This window comes from Rhinatrema bivittatum, chromosome 3 (assembly GCF_901001135.1).
Source record: "Rhinatrema bivittatum chromosome 3, aRhiBiv1.1, whole genome shotgun sequence".
Lineage (NCBI taxonomy): Eukaryota > Metazoa > Chordata > Amphibia > Gymnophiona > Rhinatrematidae > Rhinatrema > Rhinatrema bivittatum.
The window spans coordinates 75,660,169-75,685,662 of NC_042617.1; the positions used below are offsets into that span (position 1 = coordinate 75,660,169).

The window sequence follows — 25,494 nt, forward strand, 5'->3', positions numbered from 1 at the left end:
GGAAGTGTAGAGAAGGAGTCTACTACATCTTACATTCTTGAAGAGTTATGAATCAGCACAAAAATGGCTTGCTTAGGTGTTTGAATATAGTTCAGGACACCAGGCAATCTTCCCTTAACTATCTTCTCCAATTTAATAAGAATTGACTCTGCCATTTTCTGCAGGAAGGCTAGTTAGATCATGTTGTCTGATGGAATGGTGCTCCTAGTTGGTTCAGGTAAGAGGCATGAAGTTAGACCTGTTTTCTCTGCAAATAAATAGAAAAATGAATCAAAAGAAGAATGAGACCTGTCATTGCTGGAGCAGAAACAGAAGGTCCACTGAGGAAAGTCTATTTCTTGAAGAGATGGGAGTTTGAGATGTTTCTTCACGCACCTGTTGATCTTCCTGAAAACGGAGTAATAGAAGACTGGGAATCTAATTGGGCAGAACATTTCTCTAATATGGGTTCCAGAGAGGTGGAGGCGATGGAATGTTTGGCATATTCTTCATGTAATTATGGACAAACTCCAACCACAACTTTTGCACAAAAAGGTAGGCGCACGCAAAGGAAGAAGCACTGAAGAAGTGTCTGATTCCCTACTTTTCCCTTCGCACCAAAAAAAAGTGGCTTTGGCAGCACCATAACAGGATGGTGATAGCTATGTGTGCATCAAGGGAGTCTCAAGTGCAGAGCTTCTGTGGGAGTGCTTGCTTCTCCATGCCAGAGATGTTATTTTCCCCGTTTTGCACTCTGAACCTGAAGGCAGGGAATAGCAGCTTCATTGTCAAGGAGAATGACCTCCTTTAGCTACAGGCTTCTCTAAATTCTCTATGTACCTTTCCTCCAAAGGGGAAGAGAGATGGAATTTTAGCTTGAGAATGCTAAGCAGCTAGTCATACCATGACAGGTCCAGGTAGCAGATACATGATTTGTGAATTCCAAGTTTGATATCTTTGTATGCCTTTTACTTAGAGCTTAAAGGGTTCCTTTCCAAAATTATGAAGATTAACCTAAGGTAATTACAGAAATTTTTTTTCCTTTTTCGGTGAGACTTACAAAAATAAAGACAGACTGGGTAAAAATAAAATAAATTAGCCAAGCAGGAAAAAGAAAATGAAAAATGCTACCTGAAAAACTGGTGAGCTGCGGAGCAAGAGAGCAGACATATTTTTGCCTCAGCAGAAGAAAATAGAGTGAAGAGTCTCTTTGGGTGGCGGCTGCACAGGAACTCCCCCGCATGCTCAGGTCTTTTTGAGCTCTGTGGAGTACGTTTTTGTGGTGGCACCATCTAGTAACATCACCCACTTGTGTGGCTGAATTCAGTTCTGCTTGTCCATGGAAAAAATGGTGTTCTTATGATAAAGCTTGCATATTTTATATTGCTAGTATTTCAAATCATGAGAACTACTATCAAGTTACTGCAATTCAATACCTCATTGTTTAACAATGAAGTATTGTTAAATAATGAGGGGAAAAATAGGGAAAAATAACCCTTGCTGTAGTTACACGATGTTAGGTTCTATCTTAGAAATTACCACCCAGGAAAGATCTAGGCATCCTAGTGGATAATACATTGAAATTGTCAGCTCAGTGTGCTGTGGCGGTCAAACAAGCAAACAGAATGTTAGGAATTATTAGGAAGGGAATGGCAAATAAAACGGTGTGCAAATCTGGTTGCCACATTTCAAAAAAAGATATAGTTGCATTAGACAAAGTGCAGAGAGGGACGACCAAAAAGATAAGGGGCATGGAAAGGCTAAAGAAGTTACAACATTTTAGTTTGGAGAAGAGATGACTGAGGGAGGGATATGATAGAAGTCTACAAAATCATGAAAGGACTTGAACAGGTTAATGTAAATCGGTTATTTACTCTCTCAGATATTAGAAGGACTAGGGGGCACTCCATGAAGTTAGCAAGTAGCTCATTTAAAAACAAATCGAAGAAAAATTCTCTCTCACCCTGCGCAGTTAAGCTCTGGAATTCATTGCCAGAGGATGTGGTTACAGCAGTTAGTGTAACTGGGTTTAAAAAAGGTTTGGATAAGTTTCCTAGAGGAAAAATCCATAAAGTGCTATTGATCAATAAGGAAGGGAAGCTTGATCTATTTAATGTTTGGGTTCTTGCCAGATACTTTTGACTTGGATTGGCCACTGTTGGAAACAGGATGCTGAGCTTGATGGACTCTTGGTCTGACCCAGTATGGCCCTGCCAGTACAAATTTAGGACCCTTGGTCTGACCCAGTATGGCCCTGCCAGTTCAAATTTAGGAAAAAGCTAAAGACCTGGCTCTTTAAGCATAGGTCTTCCAGCTTCTCCCTCGATTACTCCTCCATGTTATTATTTCAAGCTAATTTATTTTATGTTATCTTTATGTTAACTACCATGTTATTATTGTTATGCTAATTATTTTATGTTTCCTTTATGTTAATTACTTATGTTATTTTTATATTATTATTCTACTATACATTATATAATTTTATATCTCATGTGAGTTGCATCCATTGAACCTTCTATTTGTTATGCCTTTTGCCCTGTTATTTCCCCCCTCCCCCTCGTTACTACTGCTCCCCTCCCGCCTTTGTTCGCTGTATTTCTTTTAGTTCCTTGTAAACTGATATGATGTACCCACGAATGTCGGTATAAAAAAGTTGTTAAATAAATAAATATCTTATGTTCTAACATTAAAATGGAGAAGATACCAACCTGTGCAGGTACTGCGAATGATACAATGATCTATTATAGGGCTGCAGTTTACTGTAATCTCTAAGCAGTGGTGTGCATTATGGTGCTGGGCAGATTTATCATCAGGATTGAACTAAAAAAAAGAAAAAGAAATAAATTGTTTATTAAAAAAAAATCTTAACCATACACACAAATCATACGGGCTGATACAGTAAAAGTCGCGGGAGAGCAGTTCCTGGTGCGCGCACAGGCCACTTTCCTGTGCACGCGATTTAGTATCGGCCCCCATGCAAATGAGGGCCTGCAATAAAAAGAGGCGCTAGGGACACTAGCGCGTCCCTAGCGCCTCTTTTTTGACAGGAGCGGCGTCTGTCAGCGGGTTTGACAGCCAATGCTCAATTTTGCCGGCGTCGGTTCTCAAACCCGCTGACAGCCACGGGTTCGGAAACCGGACTCTGGCAAAATTGAGCGTCCGGTTTTCAACCCACGAGCTGCAGGCCGATTTAATTTTTTTTTTTTTTTTTTTTTTATTATTTTTAACTTTTGGGACCTCCGACTTAATATTGCCATGATATTAAGTTGGAGGGTGTACAGAAAAGCAGTTTTTACTGCTTTTCTGTGCACTTTCCCGGTGCCAGCAGAAATTAACCCCTACCTTTGGGTAGGCGCTAATTTCTGAAAGTAAAATGTGCGGCTTGGCTGCACATTTTATTTACTGAATCGCGCGGGAATAACTAATAGGGCCATCAACATGCATTTGCATGTTGCAGGCGCAATTAGTTTCGGGGGGGGGGGGGGGTTTGGATGCGCGTTTGATGCGCTATTACCCCTTACTGAATAAGGGGTAAAGCTAGCGCATCAAAAACGCGCGTCCAAACTAGGGTTAACAGTGCGCTCTGCCGGATCGCACTGTACTGTATCGGCCTGATAGAAAGCAGAGCTCAAATCTCTTACCCTGATGGTCATATAGCCAACATAAGCATCCTCAGATCCTTCCATAAAAACGAAGGTAGAATCTCTAGTATTTTCAATGATGACTTTATCAGCTACTTTTCCAGGTGCTGTAAACAATTTAAATAATTTATTTTACTACACAATGTATAATATTTCTGAGGATCAGCAGCATCAGGGAAGAAAATGAAACATTAAAAATGTCATTCTTCAAATGCGTAATAAAAAATACACATTAAGTCATGTTTCTTGAACTATGGGGGGGGGGAAAAACCACCAATAAGTCACAGCATTGCTCATTACTCAATTTTTCTATTTTCTCATCTGGCATTAATCACAACTGCCCTGCATTTAATGGGGAAAAAAAGTTCCATAACAAAAGGTTATTTGTTTTCCAAATAAAGCAATTCTATTTTTACATATAATAATGATATTGGATATTTTCAATTATTTCAGAGATTTTTCAATAAAAGGTGCATTTACAGATCTAAAAGGAAAATAAATTATGATAAAATATGATTCATAAAGTACCTGCACCAATCATAGTGATAGGGGATTCAATATATATCCATTCGTCTGTATAAATACCAGAATGAACAAAGATTAGGCCATCAAAATGAGCTTCTTGGACTCCTCCCAAAGCATCCTCAATGGTGTCGTAATACTAAAGGAGAACGAGAAAATAAATTTTACTATGACACATCCATGGGTGTAATATAAACATATACACATAGATGAACACAGATTAAATATACTGTCATTACAAAAATAACAATTATTTGCTTGGTTTCATCTATTTGTATCTTTAGTATATGCATGCTACTTCAGTGACGAGGACCTTGGTAAATGGTTATTCTATTTGCAGAATGCATGCCTCACTTCTGGAGTCACATTAGAAAATTTCAAATATGTAGCATCATTATCTATCCACCACTTATAAAGACATGCCTATATATTTGGCTCAAAATTATTTCCTGTAAGCAACTTCAGATATATAATGTGCATTCCCAGAACTTACCAACATATTTTCTCTTCCTTTGTACCTTGCAGGACTACTGTAGAAGTGTTCTGCAAACCCAGGTTTCACATGTGCTCCTTTGTACTAAAACAAACAAAAGTATATCTGAATGCATATTTATGAAATCTTTATGATTGTTTTCTGTATAGTAACTGAATTAGGAATTCTTTAAAAAAAAAAGTAATTTTATCTCCCATGATAGTCTACACGCCTAACAAAAAAGTTACAAGGGAAAACTCAGCCAACAGCCAGGAACATAAAGGACATCCCAAAGAACCTTCCAGAAAAGAGTGTAAGTATGCTTACCTGTAAACTGGGTTCTCCATAGATAACAAGATCAAATCGGCCATAATACATGAGTGACGTCCTCCGATGGCATGGACATGGAGCCAGCTCTCACAGCATAGTAAAAATTTCACTGAACATGTCCGGGAGTTCTCGTGCATTCACACTGCCTGAGTCCCTCAGTCTCTTCCAGAATTTAAGCTTTAGCAAGGTAGTCGACTCTCCAGGGAGGTGGGCAGGGATTAAGAATGGCCAGGGCAACAGCCATGAGAAATGCCACGTTCCAGATAAGATACTTCAAATCCACTGACTCAAGAGGTTTGAAGGGAGGTTTCAGAATTGCACTAAAACTATGTTGAGGTCTCAAGGCACTGTATATTTACTGACCAGATACTAAGAATGCCACAGACGTTTCATGAATTTGGAAACTAAAGGGTGGAGAAAGATGGGGGATCCTTCCACATGTTGGTAATATGCCGCAATGGCACTGAGATGAACCTTAACTGAAGAGGTGCTGAGGCCTGAGGATGAAAGGAAGAATAGATAATGAAGCAAGTCTCATAGGCTATAGGAGAAAGAATCCAGCTGGTCTCACACCAAACTGAAAACCTCTTCCACTTGAAACTGTGGAATCTTCTTGTTGAAGGCTTACTAGCTGAAATTAGCATGTCCTCTAGTTCCTTAGGAAGAAGTAAGGGGGAGAGTACTGTATGTTCAACATCCATACCGAGAGGGCCAGTGATGCAGGTTTGGAAGTCAGAGTCTGCCATCTTCCTGTGCGACGAAAGTGAGCCATCCCCCACGGAATCAGAAACAGAATTGATAGACTGATATGGATACCACACTTGCTATGGCCAGGCTGGTGCTAAGGATAACCCTTGCCATTTTCTGATGGGCCTTCTGGACAATCCTGTAATAGGAGAAATTGGTGGCAACCACAGAGCAGACCAACTCTCAATTTTGTGCTAAAATGCAATGTTAATCTGTAGTTGCTCAGATGCATGAAAAAAAACATTTTGACCCTTCTGTGGTCCTGAGGTGAAGAGGTCAATCACTGGTGTAACTCAATGACTAAACAAGTCATCTACACATTCTTGATCCAAGGATTACTTGTGCAGGTGCAGCACTTTGCCAAGATATTCCCCATGTTCTTTTATATCCCTCGTTAACAATCCCCATATTTAAATGTTTAATGTATTTGACAAAGGTAACGCATAAGTTCCTGCAAATTTTGTTTAAATGTAAACCGATGTGATATGTAAAATCGAACACCGGTATATAAAAGCAAATAAATAAATAAATAGAGACAGACCCATTACCAGTCAATTGTCCAGGTATGGGAACATGCAGACTTTCTCTCGACAAAATTGTGCAGACTACAAGACATTTTGTTAATACTCTCGGGCTGCAGAGAGACAAAAGGAAGCACCTTATACTGGTAGTGCACTTCCGATGAGCAAGGTGAATGGGAATGTGTACATAACTGTCTTTCAGATCCAACGCGCACACCCCTTCCCCTTTCCCACACACACAGCTGAATCAAGGGAAGTCTCATCTTGAACATCTCTTAGCTCACAATCTGTCCAGCTTCCCTAGATCCAGGATACGACTCAATCCCTCAGACTTCTTGGGGATTAGAAAATACTGGAAGTAGAACACCTGGCTACCCTTCCTGAGAAGGGGAAAGCTTAATCACCACCATTTGAAGGACAGATGTGACTTCCAGAGCAGCTGAACAGACTGACAGGAGTCAATTAAAGATTGGTATCTGTTGGGCCAGAAGAGAGCTTGAAAAATGCCTATAGCCATATTCCACAATTTTCAGGACTTACCTGTCATTGGTGATGCAGATCTGTGCTGAAAGGAATGACTGGACTCTTCCTCCCACTGGAGGAAGTGAGAAGAAGGACTCAGTCTATCAAAAAAAAAATAGTACCAGGCTTAGGCTGGAAATCCTGTTGAGCCTTCAGCTGATGCCTCTTCCTGTGCAGACCTCTAGTGGCAGCTGCTGTTGCACACAGTAGGAAGAGCTCAATGACACCGAAAAAAAAGCAACTGGTGAGCTGAAATCCAGGCATAGATTCCTGGAAGAACTTCATTCCCGAATGCAAACAATAACTTCAGATCCTTCTCAGGAGTGTTAGCATGATTCTGGAAGCACTTTGCACACTTCAAGGCTTACTCTACCATCACAGAGTGCTGCGGTAGCTAGAATACTCCAAAGCCAAGAGAGGCCTGCACTCAAGATCAATCTTTCAAGCTACTGGAAGGTATATCATCAGAATCTGCCACATCCTCCTTGAGGAGGCTATGTATTGAGATGTTTGCAGTGTGCTGGAAGTTGGAGAAATTACAACAACCCAAAGACATCTATTCTCAAATCCTGCTCCTTCCCAACTCTGATGGACAACACCTTCGTTAGATTATCCAAAAAGCGGGAGTAACAGATCTTCCAGAAGAGAAAGAATCCCCTTTGTGTCTTCCTTCCTTGACCAAACAGGGGAATGCTGAACCAAAACCACAAAGACTATTAGTGAGATCGACAAGGCAACCACTGTTGAGGGGGAAACATCCAGTACTTCTGTAGAGGGACTGCAGAGATAGCAGTAAGAAGGGAAATAAAATGCGAAGTGAAAACTTGCAAAGCGCAGGCAAAAACATTTTTTGTAGAATCAGACTGGGAGATAAGTCCATGCGGTAGCTGAGATGAATAAAGGCTAAGAGACTCAGGAATTCCTGTGCATGTTAGATTTTTACTGAACTCTAAGAGCTGGGTCTGTGTCAGCGCAGTCAGATGGCATCACTCACACATCATGGCCGATTCATGCCTGCGTATTGACTGTGAAAGCAGAGGCAGCCAAAGGCAGAGCTGCTTTAATATTAAAAAAAAAAAAAAGAGGGTGGGGGGGTCCAAAAAATGGAGTCCCATGGAGAGAGAGGGTCAGGACTCCAAACCCACCCAAAATATATAATGAGGGTGAGGGAGTTTAAAAAAAGGCAAAACGTGAAAGGAGAAGAGCAGCCAGAGAAGAACAAATGCTGTGAGTTTTATGCCTCTTCCTAATCCAGTAGTTAAAAAAAAAAAAGAACCCCACTCGAGGTGGGAGAACCAAGCATGCCTAAAGAATCCCTTAACTATGTTTTAACTCCACCCAAATGAAGCCATACCTCTGAGGTCTGTCTGCAAGCTCAGAACATAGACTCATCAAGTAAAGGACTTGTGACTGTAAAACTGGATACTGGATTTAGAGCTAGTTTCTGCCCAGTACAGAGAGATTGAGAGGTCGGGTAGGCTTCATGCCTGCCCGACCAAGATAATATGGCGCCAGGCTCGCTAATGCAAGCCTGGCTGGCGTCATGCAGGGGGGAGGGGAGCCTCGAGGTGGCCGGCCAGCCCCCAGGCTCCTTGTGCTTCCTGCTGCTCTTGGATTGGTGGTTCTTTTGAACCACATAGTGGTGGGAGCAGATTGGCTCCTGTGGTGTCTAGTTGGGAGGGGGGGAGTAGGAGTTGGAAGAGAAACTACCTGATTCATCGGGTCTGTCTCTCTTCTCGGCCTGGCATCTGGCGCTGCATCCCACTCGCCCTTATTGTTATTGTTTGTTGTTGGGGTTTTATCGTTGTCGCAGCTTCATTGGGAGGGGGGGAGGGGGTGCAGGTAGCCCGAGCCGATTGGTGGGGGGTTGTACTGTGGTAACTGGTGGCGGACCTGAAAGGGGGCAGGTCAGTGGTCCCTAACCAAACAACTGGGTGCAGTTGTGGCTGGTACGGCTCCTTGCTGGACGGTGGCAGGGGTCAATTTATTCGGCTCCTTGCTGGACGGTGGCGGGGGTCGATTTATTCGGCTCCTTGCCGGACGGTGGCGGGAGTCGTGGGGACGTGATAAAGGTGGGCGCTTCATACAGACTGGGTTAGCCTGGGGAGCGCCCATCTGGCAGGCTGGGATAGCCTCGGTTTATACAATTTGCAGGCTGGGTTAGCCTCGGTTGCCCATCTTGCTAGCGTGTGACGGATGGGTGTAAATGGGGGAAATTCAAGGTTATATGTGTATGGCTCGGGCTCCGGGGTGTTTAATAAAGCTGCGGCCTGACGACTCCCAAATCTGTGTTTGTGTATTATGTGGTTGTAAAGGGGTGGGCTTGGGCAGAAGCATCAGTCCTGGCTGCCCATATTACCTACTAGACTTTGAGTAAAGACCGTGCTCAGACAACACAAGGATTTTCCTTTTTGTTTCCCAGCTGGGGAGTTTTTCCCTTAGGTTGAAGCACCACTCCTTTTTAAATAAATCATACATAGTCTGCATAACCAATTGCATAAGCCATTTTCTGTTACAGTGTCAAACCTGTTCCTTGCCCTGGGAGGATCAGCAGGGTCAAAAGCTTGACAACTATCAGGGGCTATGGCCTATGGCCTCTACTCATGTGGATTTTCTGCAGGTCTAACTTTTGCTCATGGTCCTTGACTATCACACACACTAAGAATTCCAGAACTCACAACAAATTAAAAGCCAAACCTCAAAACATTTTTACTTCACCAAAACTTGGAATGATCCAAGTGGTTTCTTCGTTTAAATCAGACTGATGGCAGGGAGACCAAATAAAAAGTAGTTTCTGTTCTAAAGGAATTCTTGGAGATCCATATTCAGTGTTTGTTCAGCTTAGTTTGGCACTTAACCAGACAAATGCTGATCGCCCCTAAGAGATATAAGATTTTGTGTGGCTGAAAATTTATCCAGCTATCTCAGGGGAGGTCTGGGAGCATTCCAGGGCAGAGCATCATTATCTGGCTAAGTCAGCTGGAAAATAGGTGGGTATATTCAATAGTGCGCCTGTGCTACTGAATAACCCAGTCACGTTAGCCAGATAAGTATATCCAGCCAGCAACTGAATATGGACCTCTTGGTAACTATTAGGAAAAGGGGACCCAAACTCTTGTTTTCTTAGTGGTGCATTATAATATATAGTGTCGCCACTGCATTATGGTTGGCAACAAAGTTTAAAAAACAAAAAATGGATTACATGAAAGCGTCACTTTAAAAATATTTGTGTTCTATATCTTAAACCAGTGTGCTATGGTGCACTGGTGTGCCTTCAGACCTGATTAAGTATACCACAGAAAAGTTACCACTGCCTCATGCTCAGATTCAGACCAGCATCTGGGCTCTGTGCTCAGCACATCATGGCAACAACAGTCATCAGCAATGGCTCCTAAACATGTAGATCTTTTCTGAGAACATATGTAACTGTGCATGCTGCTTCTTCCTAGCTACAGCATCAGCCCTAGAATGTGGTAAAAGGAAGCATGGATAGCTAGAAACCACTTTGTGTCGTATATACAGTACACGCAGCACCTCCTCATCTTCCCCATCCTGAGCTTCTTCCTTTGAGTCCTTCCAACCTGTCTTATCCCCGGCTGAATAAGAAAGCATGCACTGAGCCCTCTATGTGACTCATTCTGAGTGCTGGGAGCAGCAATAGTGGAGGAGCTTCAGCAACCAAATCCAGCAGCCAAGATAGTTAACTGAGCCAGCTGTCCACACTACACCAACTTCTCCCTTCTTCCACACTTGTATGTAGAGGGAACTAGTCTATTGTGACAAGTTCAACTGTCTCTCTGCTTCCTCTCCCCCTTTGTTTTAAAATTTGGAAGAGAGACTGGTGAAGTTTTCAGTGCTTCCCCTAGCTCTTTTAACCATGAGTCTTCTCCATGACCACACTGCCTGCTCTATGGAGACTGGTGTGCCACACAACATTTTTGCTAATGTAGGTATACCTTAGACGTGAAAAGATTGAAAAACAGAAACCATGGTTTAAAGTTTGGCCGCAGCAGTAATATCGCACCCAGTGTGTTAACAAAAAAGAAAAATATCAAGAATCTGCTAGCTCAAGTGATGAGAGAGAATGTGTGTAAACCTTCTCTTATCCAAACATGCCCTAATGACATGGAGTAGGGAACTATTAACTGATTGCAAATGCTTTGTCCTTGGTCTCTCTCCAGCATACCCCTCTTTGGGTAACACACTGATTTAACAGCTTCCCTTCCCTTTCTTCCCCCTCCCCACCCCAATACCTTTTACAGCAGAGGCATGTGCTGAAGCAATATCCTTGTCCACCTGCAAAATTAATTAACACCTGGTTTTTTCAGGCTCTCGCAGCACTAAGCTGCTATATCTGAAAAACCATTTAAAATAATATTGGAAAACCAAGTACATTAGATTACAATGGAACAAGTGAAGCAGGATGCGCTACGTTTCTTAAAGCAGATCTTCATACCAATTGTTGAAAGCTCTCTTTCCAGGGGTTTGGATGTTCATACTCTTCTGGATTGATTTGATAAAATTTGCCGGGTTCAGGATGCATCATGGGACGTGTATATTCAAATACTTCCATGTATAATCGTTTCCTGAAGGAAACAGAAAAAAAAAATCATCCTTACACTTGAAGATCTATTTCCAGCACATAATTACACTTGTAAAGCAGAGCTGGGAACAGAGAGCAAAAACATACCGCTTCACCACTGCGGCATCTGGCTTAGTGACACTGTTGAGCAAAATTCTTCAGTATTTTATATATTTAACCCTATAGATTGTCAAGTTAAATTACTAATCTTTAACAGTTAATAAATGCCCTATTTGTGCAAATTTCCTAGGCCATGTACATGAAAGAATATGTGGGAAAAAATCCAGTTTATAGCATTTTCACTCAGAGGTACAAAAAAATAATTCAGTTTTGTTCAAGCATGTATTTGGATCTGACCCATGGAGAATTATATACATGCACAATTTTTTCCATACTTCAGATTTCATAACAGGCCAAAATTAATAAAAAAAAACAAAAATTGGTGAGAAACATTAATGAGAGATGGTTTATTTAACTATCAGGCAAGTCTAGCTGAATTTTATCAACATCAAAATTAAAGACTGTACTAAGGTAAGATGGAACTGAGCAGCTTACCAGGACTTCTTCCATGCTGCACATTTATAACTTTCCCGTCCAAAATATTTTCAACCAGAATTAACAAGTTTGGAAAAATATACTCTATTTTGGAGTACATAGACTTTCCAAATGTGTTCCTCGTGAGAGCAAAACACACACGGTACTGCTCTGTACCCAGCTGGATAGATGGACACAGTCTCCCCCTTAATGCATCTCATCAGAAAAAGAATACATCAAGTGTCCAACAAGTTTATTCTCCAAAATGAAAAAAAAAAAAAACATGAAAAAAAAAAATGTACACATGGCCAATATACAGTAAACATTATGCAAAGCTGCTATTTTGAGTCTGAATATGCAGCAGTGATATCAAGAAATAGATTTATGCCATTTACTGATAACTAAACAACCAGGGAAAAGAACTTTTACAATGTGGAGAAGCAAGGCAACGAACGATAAGACAGCCTAGCTCTTATTGCTCAAATAAGCCTGATTCATTAACACACACACCAGAAGCACTACTAATGTTCTAATTACAGACACTTAATTAGAACTGCAAACAGGCATTTTGATTCTCTTATTGTACTTGGCATTTTATGCAGCACACTGTATATCAAGATAATGAGAAATAGCTTTTCACTTACCACAAAATTGGATCATTAGCTAACTCACTGAAACGTTTACACACATAAGCTGCTCTACAGAGATCCTGCTCCAGCAGGTAGGAGAAGATCTTCAGAACCACTTCATCTGGCAGTTTCTCCTGCAGATACTGTTCTGCAGGTGCTGCTATTGAAAGATGAACACACTTTAATGATATTGCTGCCTTTAACCCACTCCAGGTTCTACGCTACTGACTGAAGTGACTGTTACACAGATCTACCATATTCATATAAAAAGCACATCCTTCCTAAGTAGCACTGCCACATTTCAGATAAAACCCTATTACGTGTGTACACATACTGCAAAACATGAAATCCTTCACAGCTTAACCGTCACCCAGCAGAGGTCATATTTAATTAAAACTTGAACTTAAGCGGTAAAATGGTAAGGGAGTTAAATAACCACAGAGAATAGTAAAATAGTAATTTTCAACATGTGAATATTTCAGACATTTAGATTAATAGTATTAAAATGCAAAACATATGGTATTCCAAATCCAGGGATGTAAAGTTACAGCCTACTTCCTCTTAGTACATGGAGAATGATCATATAAACAATTCATATTTTGAAAGTATGCATTTATAATTTCTATAATATACAGTTTCGATAATTACAGTAGTAATAATTACCTGGTAAATCTTGTGATTTCCCAGATACTCTAGCACGTTTTGCTCGGTGACCAAAATTTTCAGTAGTTGAAGTGGAAGCACCCTTTGAGGGGGAAAAAACACATTTCAAGTATTATGAACACAGACAAAATGCAGTGGAAGATGTACAAACCAAACCACAATCAATTTGCCAGAAGAGCACATGTAACTTTTACCTCCATACTGCTCTTTGCAGGGCAAGCTGTTCTTTTAGGTAAAAGAGTTTTTCTACGAAGTTGATATGGACTATTCTGTGCCCCAGGACCTGATTCTTCTGCAACCATGTCTGCAGGCACATCATCACCTGTAAGAGGAGAAAAAAAAATAGGTGACAATTACTCAACATCTCATATGTTCAGTATCCACATTAGCCACCAATTATTCCACCCCCCCACAAAAAAAGTGTCAATCATCTCTCACTTCACAAGAACAACTTATCCTCAAACCAAAATTGAATACTGTACTCTTATCAACATTTGCAATATTCATCTTCATGCACAGATCAACTGGGACTTCTATTAAATTTATTTTTTCATGAACAAACCAAGTATTCAGACAGAAACTATTTTCATGTGTTCTGCTACACAAGAAAACTCATTCACGAATCCTCCAAAGCCTTTTCTTCAAGTATCAAATAATCACTAAACATATAATGGCATACTGCTACCTGTGCACACATTTCTTACCATTATTTTGTTACTATTACCTAGAGTCTTATTCTTACCACCCCATTGGCAAAAAAGGGGCAATACTGAACATTGTCTTAAGATCAGTACCACAAATCAGTTGCAGGACTTATGAATGTACTGTAGTTCTTTGTTTATTCTAATATACAGGGTTCTAGACCTGCCAAGTCAGAAAAGGTCACAGATAAGATGCAAATTCAAGTTGCTGAAACCGTTCACTGCCAATAATCATATTTAACTAATTTAATCCTCCTACTTTCACGATGGTCATTACTTTTTGTCCCCAGAGGGAGGAGGGAGTCAGGAGGCAGGGCATTACCCCCCCCCCCCCCCAAATAATCAACAGCATATATTTCAACCAAAAGGCCAAGGAGGAGACCTTCTTTAGCTCATAGCTCAAAACCCTTTGACGCTATACTTGATCTTAGCCAAAAGGGCTGAGAAACAATGTTATTCTTTCAATGAACAAGCTGTGGGTGATTTCTTCTTAGACTAAGAATACATTTGTGACTAGCTTTTGAGCATTATATTCTTTTCATCAGGTTTAAACTGAAAACTGAAAACAGCAAGTTTGCTTACCTGTAAACAGGGTTCTCTATAGAGAGCAGGAGAATTAGCCATGACATGTCAGTGACATCATCAGACTGTGATGAATAGACCTCTCTCAGAGCACAGTAAAAGGTTACTGAGCACACACAGTGGCTCTCATCTGCACTGCCTCAAGAGCCACTCAGTCAATTTCTAAGATGGGTCTATTTGACGCCTTTGGAAGATGTCACCCAGGTATTATGGCCAATTCAGTCCTGCTTGCTTAGAGAACAATTTTATTCAATTTTTCCAAGTTGGTTTGGCTCTACACGGTTATTCCTGTATCAAAATTTGTTATGAACATTTTTAAAGTTCATTCTCACACAGATTCCAGGGCAATGAACATTGTTGAGATGCAAAAGCAAAATGTACAAAAATAGATCAAATTTTTTAAAAATTAAAATTTCCTTTTGAAAAATGAAAATCCATTTGTTTCTCCAGACTACCTTCCATTAACAAAACAAATTTTACATGAATTGACATGAAATTTGCTTGATCATTAAAAATAGATACCTACAAACAATATATGAACCATTCCTTTTAAAGCAAGATGTAAAGGACTGGCCCTATTACCCTTCTTTAATCTGTGCAGAACCAGTCTAGATGACTTAAAACGCCATACAGGAAGAGAGCTCTGTAGGCGGGAACCTGCTAGGCAGAATAAGAAATGGAGCAGAGCTGGGAAGAGGGGGCCTGCAACTCCAGGAGACACCAAGCTCCTGAACCCTCTCTGGTGGAAGCTATGATGTGCACACACTGCTGGAAGGTAGGCAGTCTACTATTACTGTATGACGATTGTGATTAATAAAGCTGAAGTTTATATGAGGAAAAAGGCTAGAGTCAGCGTGGTTCCTGCCTCCAGCTTATGAAAGTTATTCAATTATCCCACATAAGGAATGTCTTAACATTCACCCACTTCCCCCTCCCAAAAACAAAAAAAATTACTGGAAGCTAGGTTGTCAAACGCTCTAACCAGGTGTGTAGAAGCCATTGTTTTCAGAGCGGGGAAAGCCAGGGAATATAATGCTTGAAGTGTTTACTTCATAGCACATTTTATTCTCTTTACTGGCCTAATAAAAGTTACCAAAGTCTGTAATAATTCCTAAATATGTAGTACAGATAACGAGAGTAGAGCAGTGCAATTTATGTATAATATGCCAATTAAAAATCAATTTTAAAATAAGACTGAAAAAGTGTACTCTACGGAACACACAACTTCCAAAGGCATTCTTTATACTTAATGCAAATTTCCAAAATGTCTTTATATGAGAGATAATGAGAAGGCTCTTTGATAAGAATCTGAGATTTCCCCAACAGAATATTTGAACTGATGGAAGAGATATGGAAATCACACTTAACCATGGACAGAATGTATTCTGGATTCCCAGAAGGTAAGTTGTTTGGAGATGTGCACTGTGATGTCCTACCCATGACCAGAGTTGGATGGCCTCCTGGTAAAGGGCATAAGAGCCCATTCCTCTCTGATTATTTGTACACAACATGGCCACTTGGTTGTCTGTTTGGATTAAGATTTCTCCAGAGAAAGAGAATCTTAATCCAGACAACCAAGTGTATAAATAATCAGAAAGGTGTGGGCTCTTATGCCCTTTACCAGGAGGCCATCCAACTCTGGTCATGGGTAGGACATCACAGTGCACATCTCCAAACAACTTACCTTCTGGGAATCCAGAGTACATCGGGGGACTGCTTCAGCAGTGTAACAACAGCATGCATGTTCTTGCATGTAACGCAGATGACTTTGTTCAGTCATTTGGGAAGACTAGTGATTGATCAGTTTTCCTTAGGAGTCAACAAGAAAGTCAAAGTTCTGTTACAGCTGCAGATCAGCTCCCAACACTTTTCTGCTAAACTGGAATGTCTAGCTACTCTGTGCACGCCCATGGATTCCTCTGAATGTTAGGATTGTCCAGAATATCCTTTGATACAAATGGCTCATGGCTCCAGGTAGTTGATTTTCTGATGACTATAGTAGGAACCAAAATCCTTGGGTCCATTTGCACCAATATGTGTCCCCTACCTCTTGATAGAGACATCGACTGATTGAATCACGATGAAGTGGGACTCACAGTGAGAGACCCAAGCTTTAGAACTTCTAGAGTCATCTACCACTGAAGGGATGCTATTATTCCAGAGATCATGGCAATTTGGTGATATAAAGGTTGACAAAGCTGATCCAGTTGCCTTTGGAGCTCTAAGAGAAGGTCCAGCATGTGCAGATGAGTCCGAGATACTACATACATAGCAGCTGACATGTAACCAAGAAGGACCAGGACAAGCCTTGCTAAGGCTCAGTCCTGTTGAAGGAAGGCCCTTACCAGGCCCATCAGCAATACGACTCAGAGCAATTTTCTCCTGAAGAGAGTCTATCCAGACTCCTATGACTGAATTATTTTAGCTAGAACCATATTTGACTTGGCAAATTTAACTAAATTATCCAGGAACTGGAGCCACTGTACAAACTTTGAGGGAGTCCACACGGAGATGGACCCATCACCAATCAACTAACCAGGTATGGGAATACACAGATTCCCTGCTGAAGAAGCATTTGTAAACACCCTCAGTACCACAAAGAGGCCAAAAGGAAAGCAACTTATATTGGTAGTGCACATCTTTCACCACAGACGTAAGGTATTTCCAATGGGTAGGATGAATGGGAATGTGTGCATAAGCATCTTTCAGATCCAGCACGCACAACTAATCCCTTGGTTTAACAATAGGGAGAATCGTCTACAGCAAGTTTATCTAGAACCTCTCCCAAACCAGCAGTTTGTTCAGTCTTCTTAAGTCCTGACTTCTTGGGGATTAGGAAGTACCTAAAACAGAATTCCTGGCCACACTTCTGGGAAGGTACAGGTCTGACCATCATCTGGTGGAGTGACTCGATCTCCAGTTGCAGCTGGGCAGACTAAGAAAGGTCAGAGTTGAAGACTGAAATCCATTAGGTTGGAGGAAGGAAAGACAAGCGTAAGCCGTAGCCATATTTCACAATTTTCAGGCTGTACCGTTTCTTGGTGAGTTGAAGGACCAAAAGGACAGAATAAACCCTTCCCCCGCTAGAGGCAGGTCTCAAAATCATCAAAAACTGGTGCCTGATTTGGGCAGCGTCTCCTAAGAGCCTTAGCTGGCACCTTTACCTCTGTCGACCTTGAGCAGGCAGCTGTTGCTAATGACGAGTAGGAGCAGCTTGATAACACTAAAAAGAGCAAGAGACACACCTTTAGAGCAATGGGTACTTCTAAAAGAAGTACTAGCATCAGGTGGGAGCCGGTTGGTTCCCTGCCACAGTTTATAACTACAGTGTGGTATTGATGCTTCTTAGTCTCTATCACCAAAACAAATTATTTCCTATACAGGGAGAAATAGTCATGCATATCCTCCAAGGCCATTCATCCATAACCACGTGAGCCTTTGGGCCCCCTAGAGAAGCAGTCAAAGTAGCAAATGTTTCATATATGAATTCTTCCAAGTCTTCCAAAACTCAACTTGAAGTCCACTTGTTCTAGGTCTGATGATTCAGTCAAGGATTTTAGCTTCTAGACACATTTGTATACTACTCAGCCTCACGATGAAGCTTGAGGCTCTCACCCACCAGAGCCTACTGTAGGGCCTCCATCTTCCAGGCACAACATATGTGGACATATAGCCACAGCTAAAGCATGAGCAGTAAAAAAGGCACAAGGCCAAAATACAATATACATTTAAGAGAAACTGGGACACATCTGTGTAGTAGTGTGAAAGAAGAAAGACTGAGAAGGGCTCACAAGGCAGCATACATGCAAGCTCAATAAAGTCTTTACTAAGGCTCTGAGTTCTAAATCCATGTCAGCGCCATCAGATGACATCACCCATGCGTAATGGCTAATTCATGCCTGCTTGTTGATGGAGAATTGTATTTTAACAATTTTAAGAGAAAAGAATTTTGAGTCTAATATAAGAAGCAACTATCTGCATAAATACGGAAAAAACTTGCACCTACATTTCTGCACGTTAACAGCAAAATGCTACTTTACCATACAATGGAGAAATTACTTACTTGATAATTTCATTTTCCTTAGTGTAGACAGATGGACCTCAGGACCAATGGGTATAGTGTACTCCTGATAGCAGTTGGAGACGGATCAGATTTCAATCTGATGTCAGCCCTAGTACATATAACTCTGCAGGAAGTGCAGCTCTTCAGTATTCTCCTCGAAATGCAATTGTGGATATATGTATGACTGAATAATTTGAATAACTTTATAACTTGGTTAACTTTATAACTTGGTTAACTTGATTAATTTGCACTGGTTGAATTAGTTATAGCTGGAGACCACCAGTGCCCTCAACCGAGAAATGTCGACACCTGGTAGGTTGGCTGTCCTAGTTGGAGGAAAGCATGGCTTACCCGTGAATCACTCACTCTCGGGGATGTCACTCGAGAATTTCATGAATAACAGCAGCCGTGGGGGGGATGCTGAGTCCATCTATCTACACTAAGGAAAACGAAATTATCATCAGGTAAGTAATTTCTTCATTTCCTAGCATGTAGCAGATGGACTCAGGACCAATGGGATGTATAAAAGCTACTCCCAAACCAGGTGGGAGGCTGCCCGTGGCCCACTTAGTGCTGCCCTTGCAAATGCTGTGTCCTCTTGAGCCTGAACATCCAGGCGGTAAAACCTGGAGAAAGTGTGGATGGAGGACCATGTTGTTACCCGACAGATCTCGGCGGGTGACAGAATCTTGGTTTCCGCCCAGGACACTGCCTGGGCTCTAGTGGAATGGGCCATGACTTGTAAAGGCAGTGGCTTGCCTGCATCTATGTAGGCTGCCTTGATGACTTCTTTGATCCAGCGGGCTATGGTTGCTCGTGAGGCCGTTTCCCCTTGCTTCTTCCTGCTGTGAAGGACGAATAGATGGTCCGTCTTTTGTATGGATTCCGACCTTTCCAGGTATCGGACTAGGAGTCTGCCAATGTTGAGGTGGTGTAGACTGCGAGACTCTTCAGAATTCTTATGCTCATCTGGCGATGGTAGCGAGATGGTTTGGTTGAGATGGAAGTGAGAAACCACTTTGGGGAGGAAGGATGGGACTGTGCGTAACTGGATGGTTCCCGGGGTGAGCCTGAGGAACGGTTCCCGACAGGACAGTGCTTGTACCTCGGAAACACAACGGGCCAAACAGCCTGTTAATAGTCAGAGACAGGCTGCGAAGAGGTCTGAAGGAGGCTCCTGCTATGAAGTCTAGGACCAGGTTGAGGTTCCAAAGAGGAACCGGCCACCTTAGGGGTACTCAGATCTGCTTGACTCCTTTCAGAAAGCGGGAGACATCCGGGTGAGAGGCTATACTGTCAGAAAATATTTTATTATTTTGTGTTTATTGATAATTACCTATATTCAGTGTAGTCCGTAATCAATAGGTCATAAGAGAAACGTAAGCATTAATACCCATATGCCTTTTCTGTTTTCAGAAACTATAACACTAGTCAAAACCTCTGCTGGATACATTCCAGCTCCCCTCTTCCAGACCTTGAAAAGAGCTGCTTTGAAGCTAATTCCTTATCTATAGTGGGAAAAAGGACTGTTCAAGGTTTGAATTTTATGGCCTTGGGCAGCCTCAACCATTTGGTTGCTCAGGCATGTAAAAGTCCAATTCCTTTAATTAAAATGCACATGGAGCTTCCTAGGATAGGAAGGAATATGTAATCTCTTATCTCTGAACTGTTAGAAGAAAGAAAAAAAACAGTAAGTGTTTTTTGCCTGGCACAGCTTGGCATTGCATGAATGAAAGGAAAAACAGGCAACACTTTAATCGGGCAGGAAAACTCCAATATTTTATTTTTCATATCCTGATATTAATTAAATTGTTTGAACCTTTTCAAGGTTTCAAACTATTTTCTTCAAAGGCTAAAATATTGAAGTACTGACAGAAATAATACAGTTGCCACAGATTAAAGGATTTTGGGATTATAAAAAGGGAAGCAGACAAAGGAAGGGACAACTGTGACTTTGGCTTTTCCTGACACGTGAAAGGCTGAGAGAGACAAAGAGGGGACCGCTTCAGATATCTGGTAGATATTTTTATTTTCAGCATATGAGAACCTGTATTAAACTAATTGCTATTGTTTCTAAATTGGCATATGTATTAGAAATGCATTAGTTAAATAAAAATGTCGTTAGTTGATATCTATTTAATATTAATATTATCTGTCACCATATTAATGGTTTTCACACTGATTGTAGTGTATAGTCTGATAAAAATAAGGTTTGAACACAGAAATGTTTCTTAGAATCATTTAGAGATTTTAATATTGATATTTTTCTTTATCTGAAATAAAGAAAATATTTTTACTACATATTGTCTGGTTTTATTCTAGTGCATGCTGTGCTGCATTCATTATTGGTTAATAAAGTTCTGGAGTAAAAAGAAAACATCTCTGAAATCAAATAATAAACTTTTTGTCTACAGGCAAGCAGGGTAGAAAAAGGAGATAGGATAAAGGGTTTACATCCAAGCAGGATCCCCTGGTAAAAACTTTTAGTTCTGCTAGTGGTAAACCCCCCAAAAATCTTTTTTTTACAATACTGCCGCTCTCGCTCTTGGTTCCATAGCATGACAATGCGGCCACCTGTACCTTGATGGAGTTGAGAGACAATCCCTTCTGTAGTCCATTCTGCAGGAATTCCAAAATTGCAGGAATTTTGACTGAGCGTGGAACAATGGTCACAGTCCTCACACCAGGCTTCGAATACTCTCCAAATCCTTATGTATGTTAGGGATGGGGAGAACTTGCATGCTCGGAGCAGGGTGTCAATTATTCTATTTATTTATTTAACACTTTTTTATACCGACCTTCATAATAATAACCATATCGGATCGGTTTACATAGAACAAGGGTATAACTGAAGCGACAACTAAAGTAATTAACAATAGAGGTGAATAAGGCAAAGTTACATTTAACAAGGAGTAAAAAACTTGGAAGCTTAAATAGCTGGAAGGAAGGTAAAGGCAGGTAGTAATTATAACATAGTACAATAGAGAATACGGGTTAAAGCTTAATGTGCTTTAACCTGGAGGTGCCAGAGTCCATCGTTCAAGAAGATAAAAAGACCATTCGTCCAGGTGGGATTAATTGCGACTAGTGAATGTCTGGAGGATCAGAGAAGGCTTGGTGAAAGAGCCACGTCTTGAGTTTTTTTCTGAAAGTTAAGAGGCATGGTTCCAATCTGAGGCTTGAGGGAATGTTATTCCAAATAGATGGGCCCGCTATTGAAAACGCTCGGTCTTTGGTCGAGGAGAGGCGTGTGGCTTTAGTTGGAAGAAATTTCAGAGTTCCTTTGTGAATATCTCTAGTTGGTCTGTTGGAGGAGTGTAGTTTGAGGGGGATTTCCAGGTCGAGTTGAAGTTGATGGTGGATGGATTTGTGTATTAGGGTGATTGATTTGTATAGGATTCGAAAATTCACTGGTAACCAATGTAGGATTCTGAGGATGGATGAAATGTGTTCTCCACGGCTGGTGTTGGTCAGTAATCTCGCTGCGGCATTTTGTATCATCTGCAGTGGTTTGGTGGTAGATTTGGGGAGGCCTAGGAAGAGGACACTGCAGTAGTCTATCTTAGCGAATAGCAACGCTTGGAGGACTGTCCTGAAATCATGGAAAAATAGGAGTGGTTTGAGTCGTTTTACTGCCCCCGAGTATCCGCTCTTCCTCAGGCGAGTCCTCTCAATGACCAGACCGTAGAGAGAATCAAGCAGGATCCTCGTGGAAGATCGGTCCTTGTTGGAGCAGGTCTCTGTGTACTGGTCCCCTGTGGTGTTCTATCTTGTAGCTGATTGCGCCCAATAGGGGCCACGGTGGAAAGGTGCATAATAGAGTTTCCTGTGGCCAAGTCTGTACCAGGGTATAGATTCCTGGGACTGGTGTTCTCGCCTGTGGCTGAAGAAGCTGGGCACTTGGGCGTTGGACCGGTTTTCCAGGAGGTCCATGGTTGGTGTTCCCCAACGGTTTACTATCAATTGGAATGCTGTGGTCGACAGCCTCCATTCTCCTGGGTCTAGACTTTCTCTGCTGAGGTAATCCGCAGCAACGTTGTCTTTCCCCGCGATGTGGACGGCCGAGATCTCTTGAAGGTTCACTTCTGCCCATGACATTAGGGGGTCCATTTCCAGGACACCTGTTTGCTTCAGATTCCTCCCTGACAGTTGATGTAGGCCACTGTTGTGGCATTGTCCGACATTACTCTGACTGATTAGTTTCGGAGTCTGTGACCGAATCGTAAGCAGGCTAGTCTGACTGCCCGGGCTTCTAGGCGATTGATGTTCCATCCGACTCTTCTTTGTTCCATTGCCCTGGGCAGTTAGCTCTTGGCAGTGTGCTCCCCATCCTCGTAGGCTGGCGTCCATGGTGAGCAGGATCCAGGTTGGTGAGGATAGTCTCACTCCCTGGCTCAGGTGGCCTTCTTGTAGCCACCATCGTAGTTGGGTCCGCACTTTGTCCGGGAGCTGAAGACATACGGTGTAGTTCTGGGATAGTGGATTCCATTGTGATAGTAGTGAACACTGTAGGGGTCTCATGTGAGCTCTTGCCCATGGCACTACTTCCAGTGTGGATGCCATGAGGCCGAGGACTTGGAGGTAGTCCCATACCATGGGGTGAAGCTTGCTCAACAGGGTTCGCAACAGGGTCATCAGTTTTGATCTCTTTGTCGGTATCAGGATGACCTTGTCTTGTTTGGTGTCGAACCAGACTCCCAAGTATTCTAGAGATTGGGAGGGTTGCAGACAGCTCGTTTGTGTTGACCACTCACCCGAAGCTCTCCAGTAGAATTTTGACTCTATTGGTCGCCTGGTGGCTTTCCTCTGGGGATTTCGCCCTGATCAGCCAATCGTCTAGATAAGGATGTACGAGGATTCCTTCCTTCCTCAGTGTTGCTGCCACTACCACCATGATCTTGGTGAACATCCGGAGTGCTGTGGCTAACCCAAATGGTAGTGACGGTCCAAGATCGTGAAGCATAGAAAACGCAGATGCTCTTGATGGATTGGAATGTGTAGGTAGGCTTCCGACAGATCCAGGGATGTAAGGAACTCTCCCGGTTGTATCGCCCTTATTACCGAGCATAGGGTTCCCATGCGGAAGCGAGGAAATTTCAGGTGACAGTTGACCACCTTGAGGTCCAGGATGGGTCTGAACGTTCCCTCTTTCTTGGGGACGATAAAATAGATAGAATAATGTCCAGTATTTATTTGTTGTGGAGGCACCGGTGTTATAGCCTCTAAGGCTAGCAATCTGGTCAGTGTAGCTTCCACTGCTATCCTCTTGGAAGGGTCGTGGCAGGGGGATTCCACAAACTTGTCCGGAGAGAGGTGATGGAAATCCAGGTAATATCCCTCTCAAATGATGGCTAGGACCCATTTGTCCGAAGTTATCTTGACCCATCTTTGGTGAAATTGGGCAAATCTGCCCCCTATGGCTTCTTCCTTTGGATGGGTCAGCTGATTTTCATTGTGGGGTGCGGCTGGGGCCTGGGCCCGAGCTGGCTCCCCTTTTGTTGTGCTTGTTCCGATAGGACTGGCTCCTGCCTGTGGCGCGAGCCGCTTGATAAGTGCTTCTGTATGGGTTGAAACGCTGTGCTCCTCTGCCCCTGGAAGTTCGGGGGAAGGGTCGCTGGTTTCTCTTATTCCTGTCCTCCGGTAGCCACGGCAGTGGGGATTCGCCCCATTTGTTGGCTAGTTTCTCTAGTGCGCTTCCAAACAGGAGGGTTCCTTGTGAATCTCGTTTTGGATGATGCGTCAGCCAATCAGCTTCAGAGCCAGAGTTGTCTTCTGGCTGCCACGGCTGATGACACTCCCCTAGCTGCAGTGCGCACCAGATCAGAAGCAGCATCCGTGAGGAATGATACTGCTGGTTCCAGGACTTCCCCACTAGTGTTGTTCCTGGTTTGTGATAAGCAGGCGCATGTCACCACGGCACAGCAGACCGTGATCTGTAGAGACATAGCGGAGATGTCAAAAGACTGTTTGAGGATGGATTCCAGACATCTGTCTTAAGCATCCTTGAGTGCTGCTCCTCCCTCAACTGGGATAGTAGTGCACTTCGAGACTGCGCAGACCATGGCATCCACTTTCGAACATGCCAGGAGATCTTTGGCAGCTGGGTCCAGAGAGTACATGGCTGCCAGGGCACACACCCCCCCTCACCCTTTGAACGTGGTCTCCAGGGCATCCCATTCCAGGTCAATTAGCTGCTGGACAGCTTGTAATAGTGAGAAATGATGGGAAGTCTGACGGAGTTCCTCTAGTAGGGGATTCATCTTAGGTTCACCCAAGGCACTTGTGCCAGGGATAGCGAGCTCTTTCAAGCTTTGTGTGACCAGGTCTGGAAGATCGTCCTTGGTGAAGAAGCACCTCATGGTTCAGTGTGGCTCTGTCCCCGGAGGGAGTTCCCCTTCCTCCAGGGGTTCTGATTCCTCATCTGAGTTGTCCGTGTCCCCGAAGGTGGGGCTTCTGGACGTTGGAATCGCTTCCCTGGGCATAGAGGGTCCCGGAATGTTGAGGTCCTCTGGCGGAGGTTTTGGCTGTATTATCGGAGGCCCCGGTTGCATGTGGACGAAGGTACGCAGGCCTTTGAAGAATTCCACCGAGGAGATAGATGCTAGGTCTAAATTAAGAGGTGCTGTGTCCCTGGGGAGCCCTGTTTGAGGGAGGGTCCCGCTGGGAGACGCTAGGTCCAGCGTACTGTTCGAGAAGCTAGAAGCCGGTACCGGCTGGGGATGGCCATGGGCTGGATCCCCCAGGGTCTCCTCGCACTGTATACACAGGGCTGTGGCCTCCTCATGCTGTGCAGCCCTAATGTGGCATGCTGGGCAAAGGCCCTGAGCCTCGAGTTTCTTTTCCGGTGGTGCCATGGCTTGTGCGCGTAAAATACAGTTATGCGCTTCGGTGCGAAGTTGTGCGCGTAGGATTGGTACGCGCTCAGGATGATGTGCGCGCTGTTGTGCGCACAGATCGAAGTTATGCGCCCGGCACAGTAAGCGTGTGGCTATGTGCGTTGCTTGTG

The 25,494-nt window shown here is 42.7% G+C and overlaps 1 protein-coding gene across 8 annotated transcripts in view; it reads right to left on the reverse strand.

Moving 5' to 3' along the window:
- The window catches only part of FBXO11 (F-box protein 11), a 268,336-nt gene that overhangs the window by 106,906 nt on the left and 135,936 nt on the right, over positions 1-25,494 (reverse strand). For 6 of the 8 annotated variants that reach the window (XM_029593387.1, XM_029593380.1, XM_029593386.1 and 3 more), the window contains 8 exons: positions 13,337-13,464; positions 13,143-13,224; positions 12,495-12,639; positions 11,191-11,320; positions 4,636-4,719; positions 4,149-4,281; positions 3,621-3,727; positions 2,688-2,799 (listed from right to left, as the gene is read on the reverse strand). In XM_029593387.1, coding sequence (XP_029449247.1) covers positions 2,688-2,799; positions 3,621-3,727; positions 4,149-4,281; positions 4,636-4,719; positions 11,191-11,320; positions 12,495-12,639; positions 13,143-13,224; positions 13,337-13,444 — 901 coding nt within the window. In that variant the 5' untranslated portion in view covers positions 13,445-13,464. The remainder of the gene's footprint in view (positions 1-2,687; positions 2,800-3,620; positions 3,728-4,148; positions 4,282-4,635; positions 4,720-11,190; positions 11,321-12,494; positions 12,640-13,142; positions 13,225-13,336; positions 13,465-25,494) is intronic. The other 2 variants (XM_029593381.1, XM_029593383.1) reach the window with 1 other exon arrangement.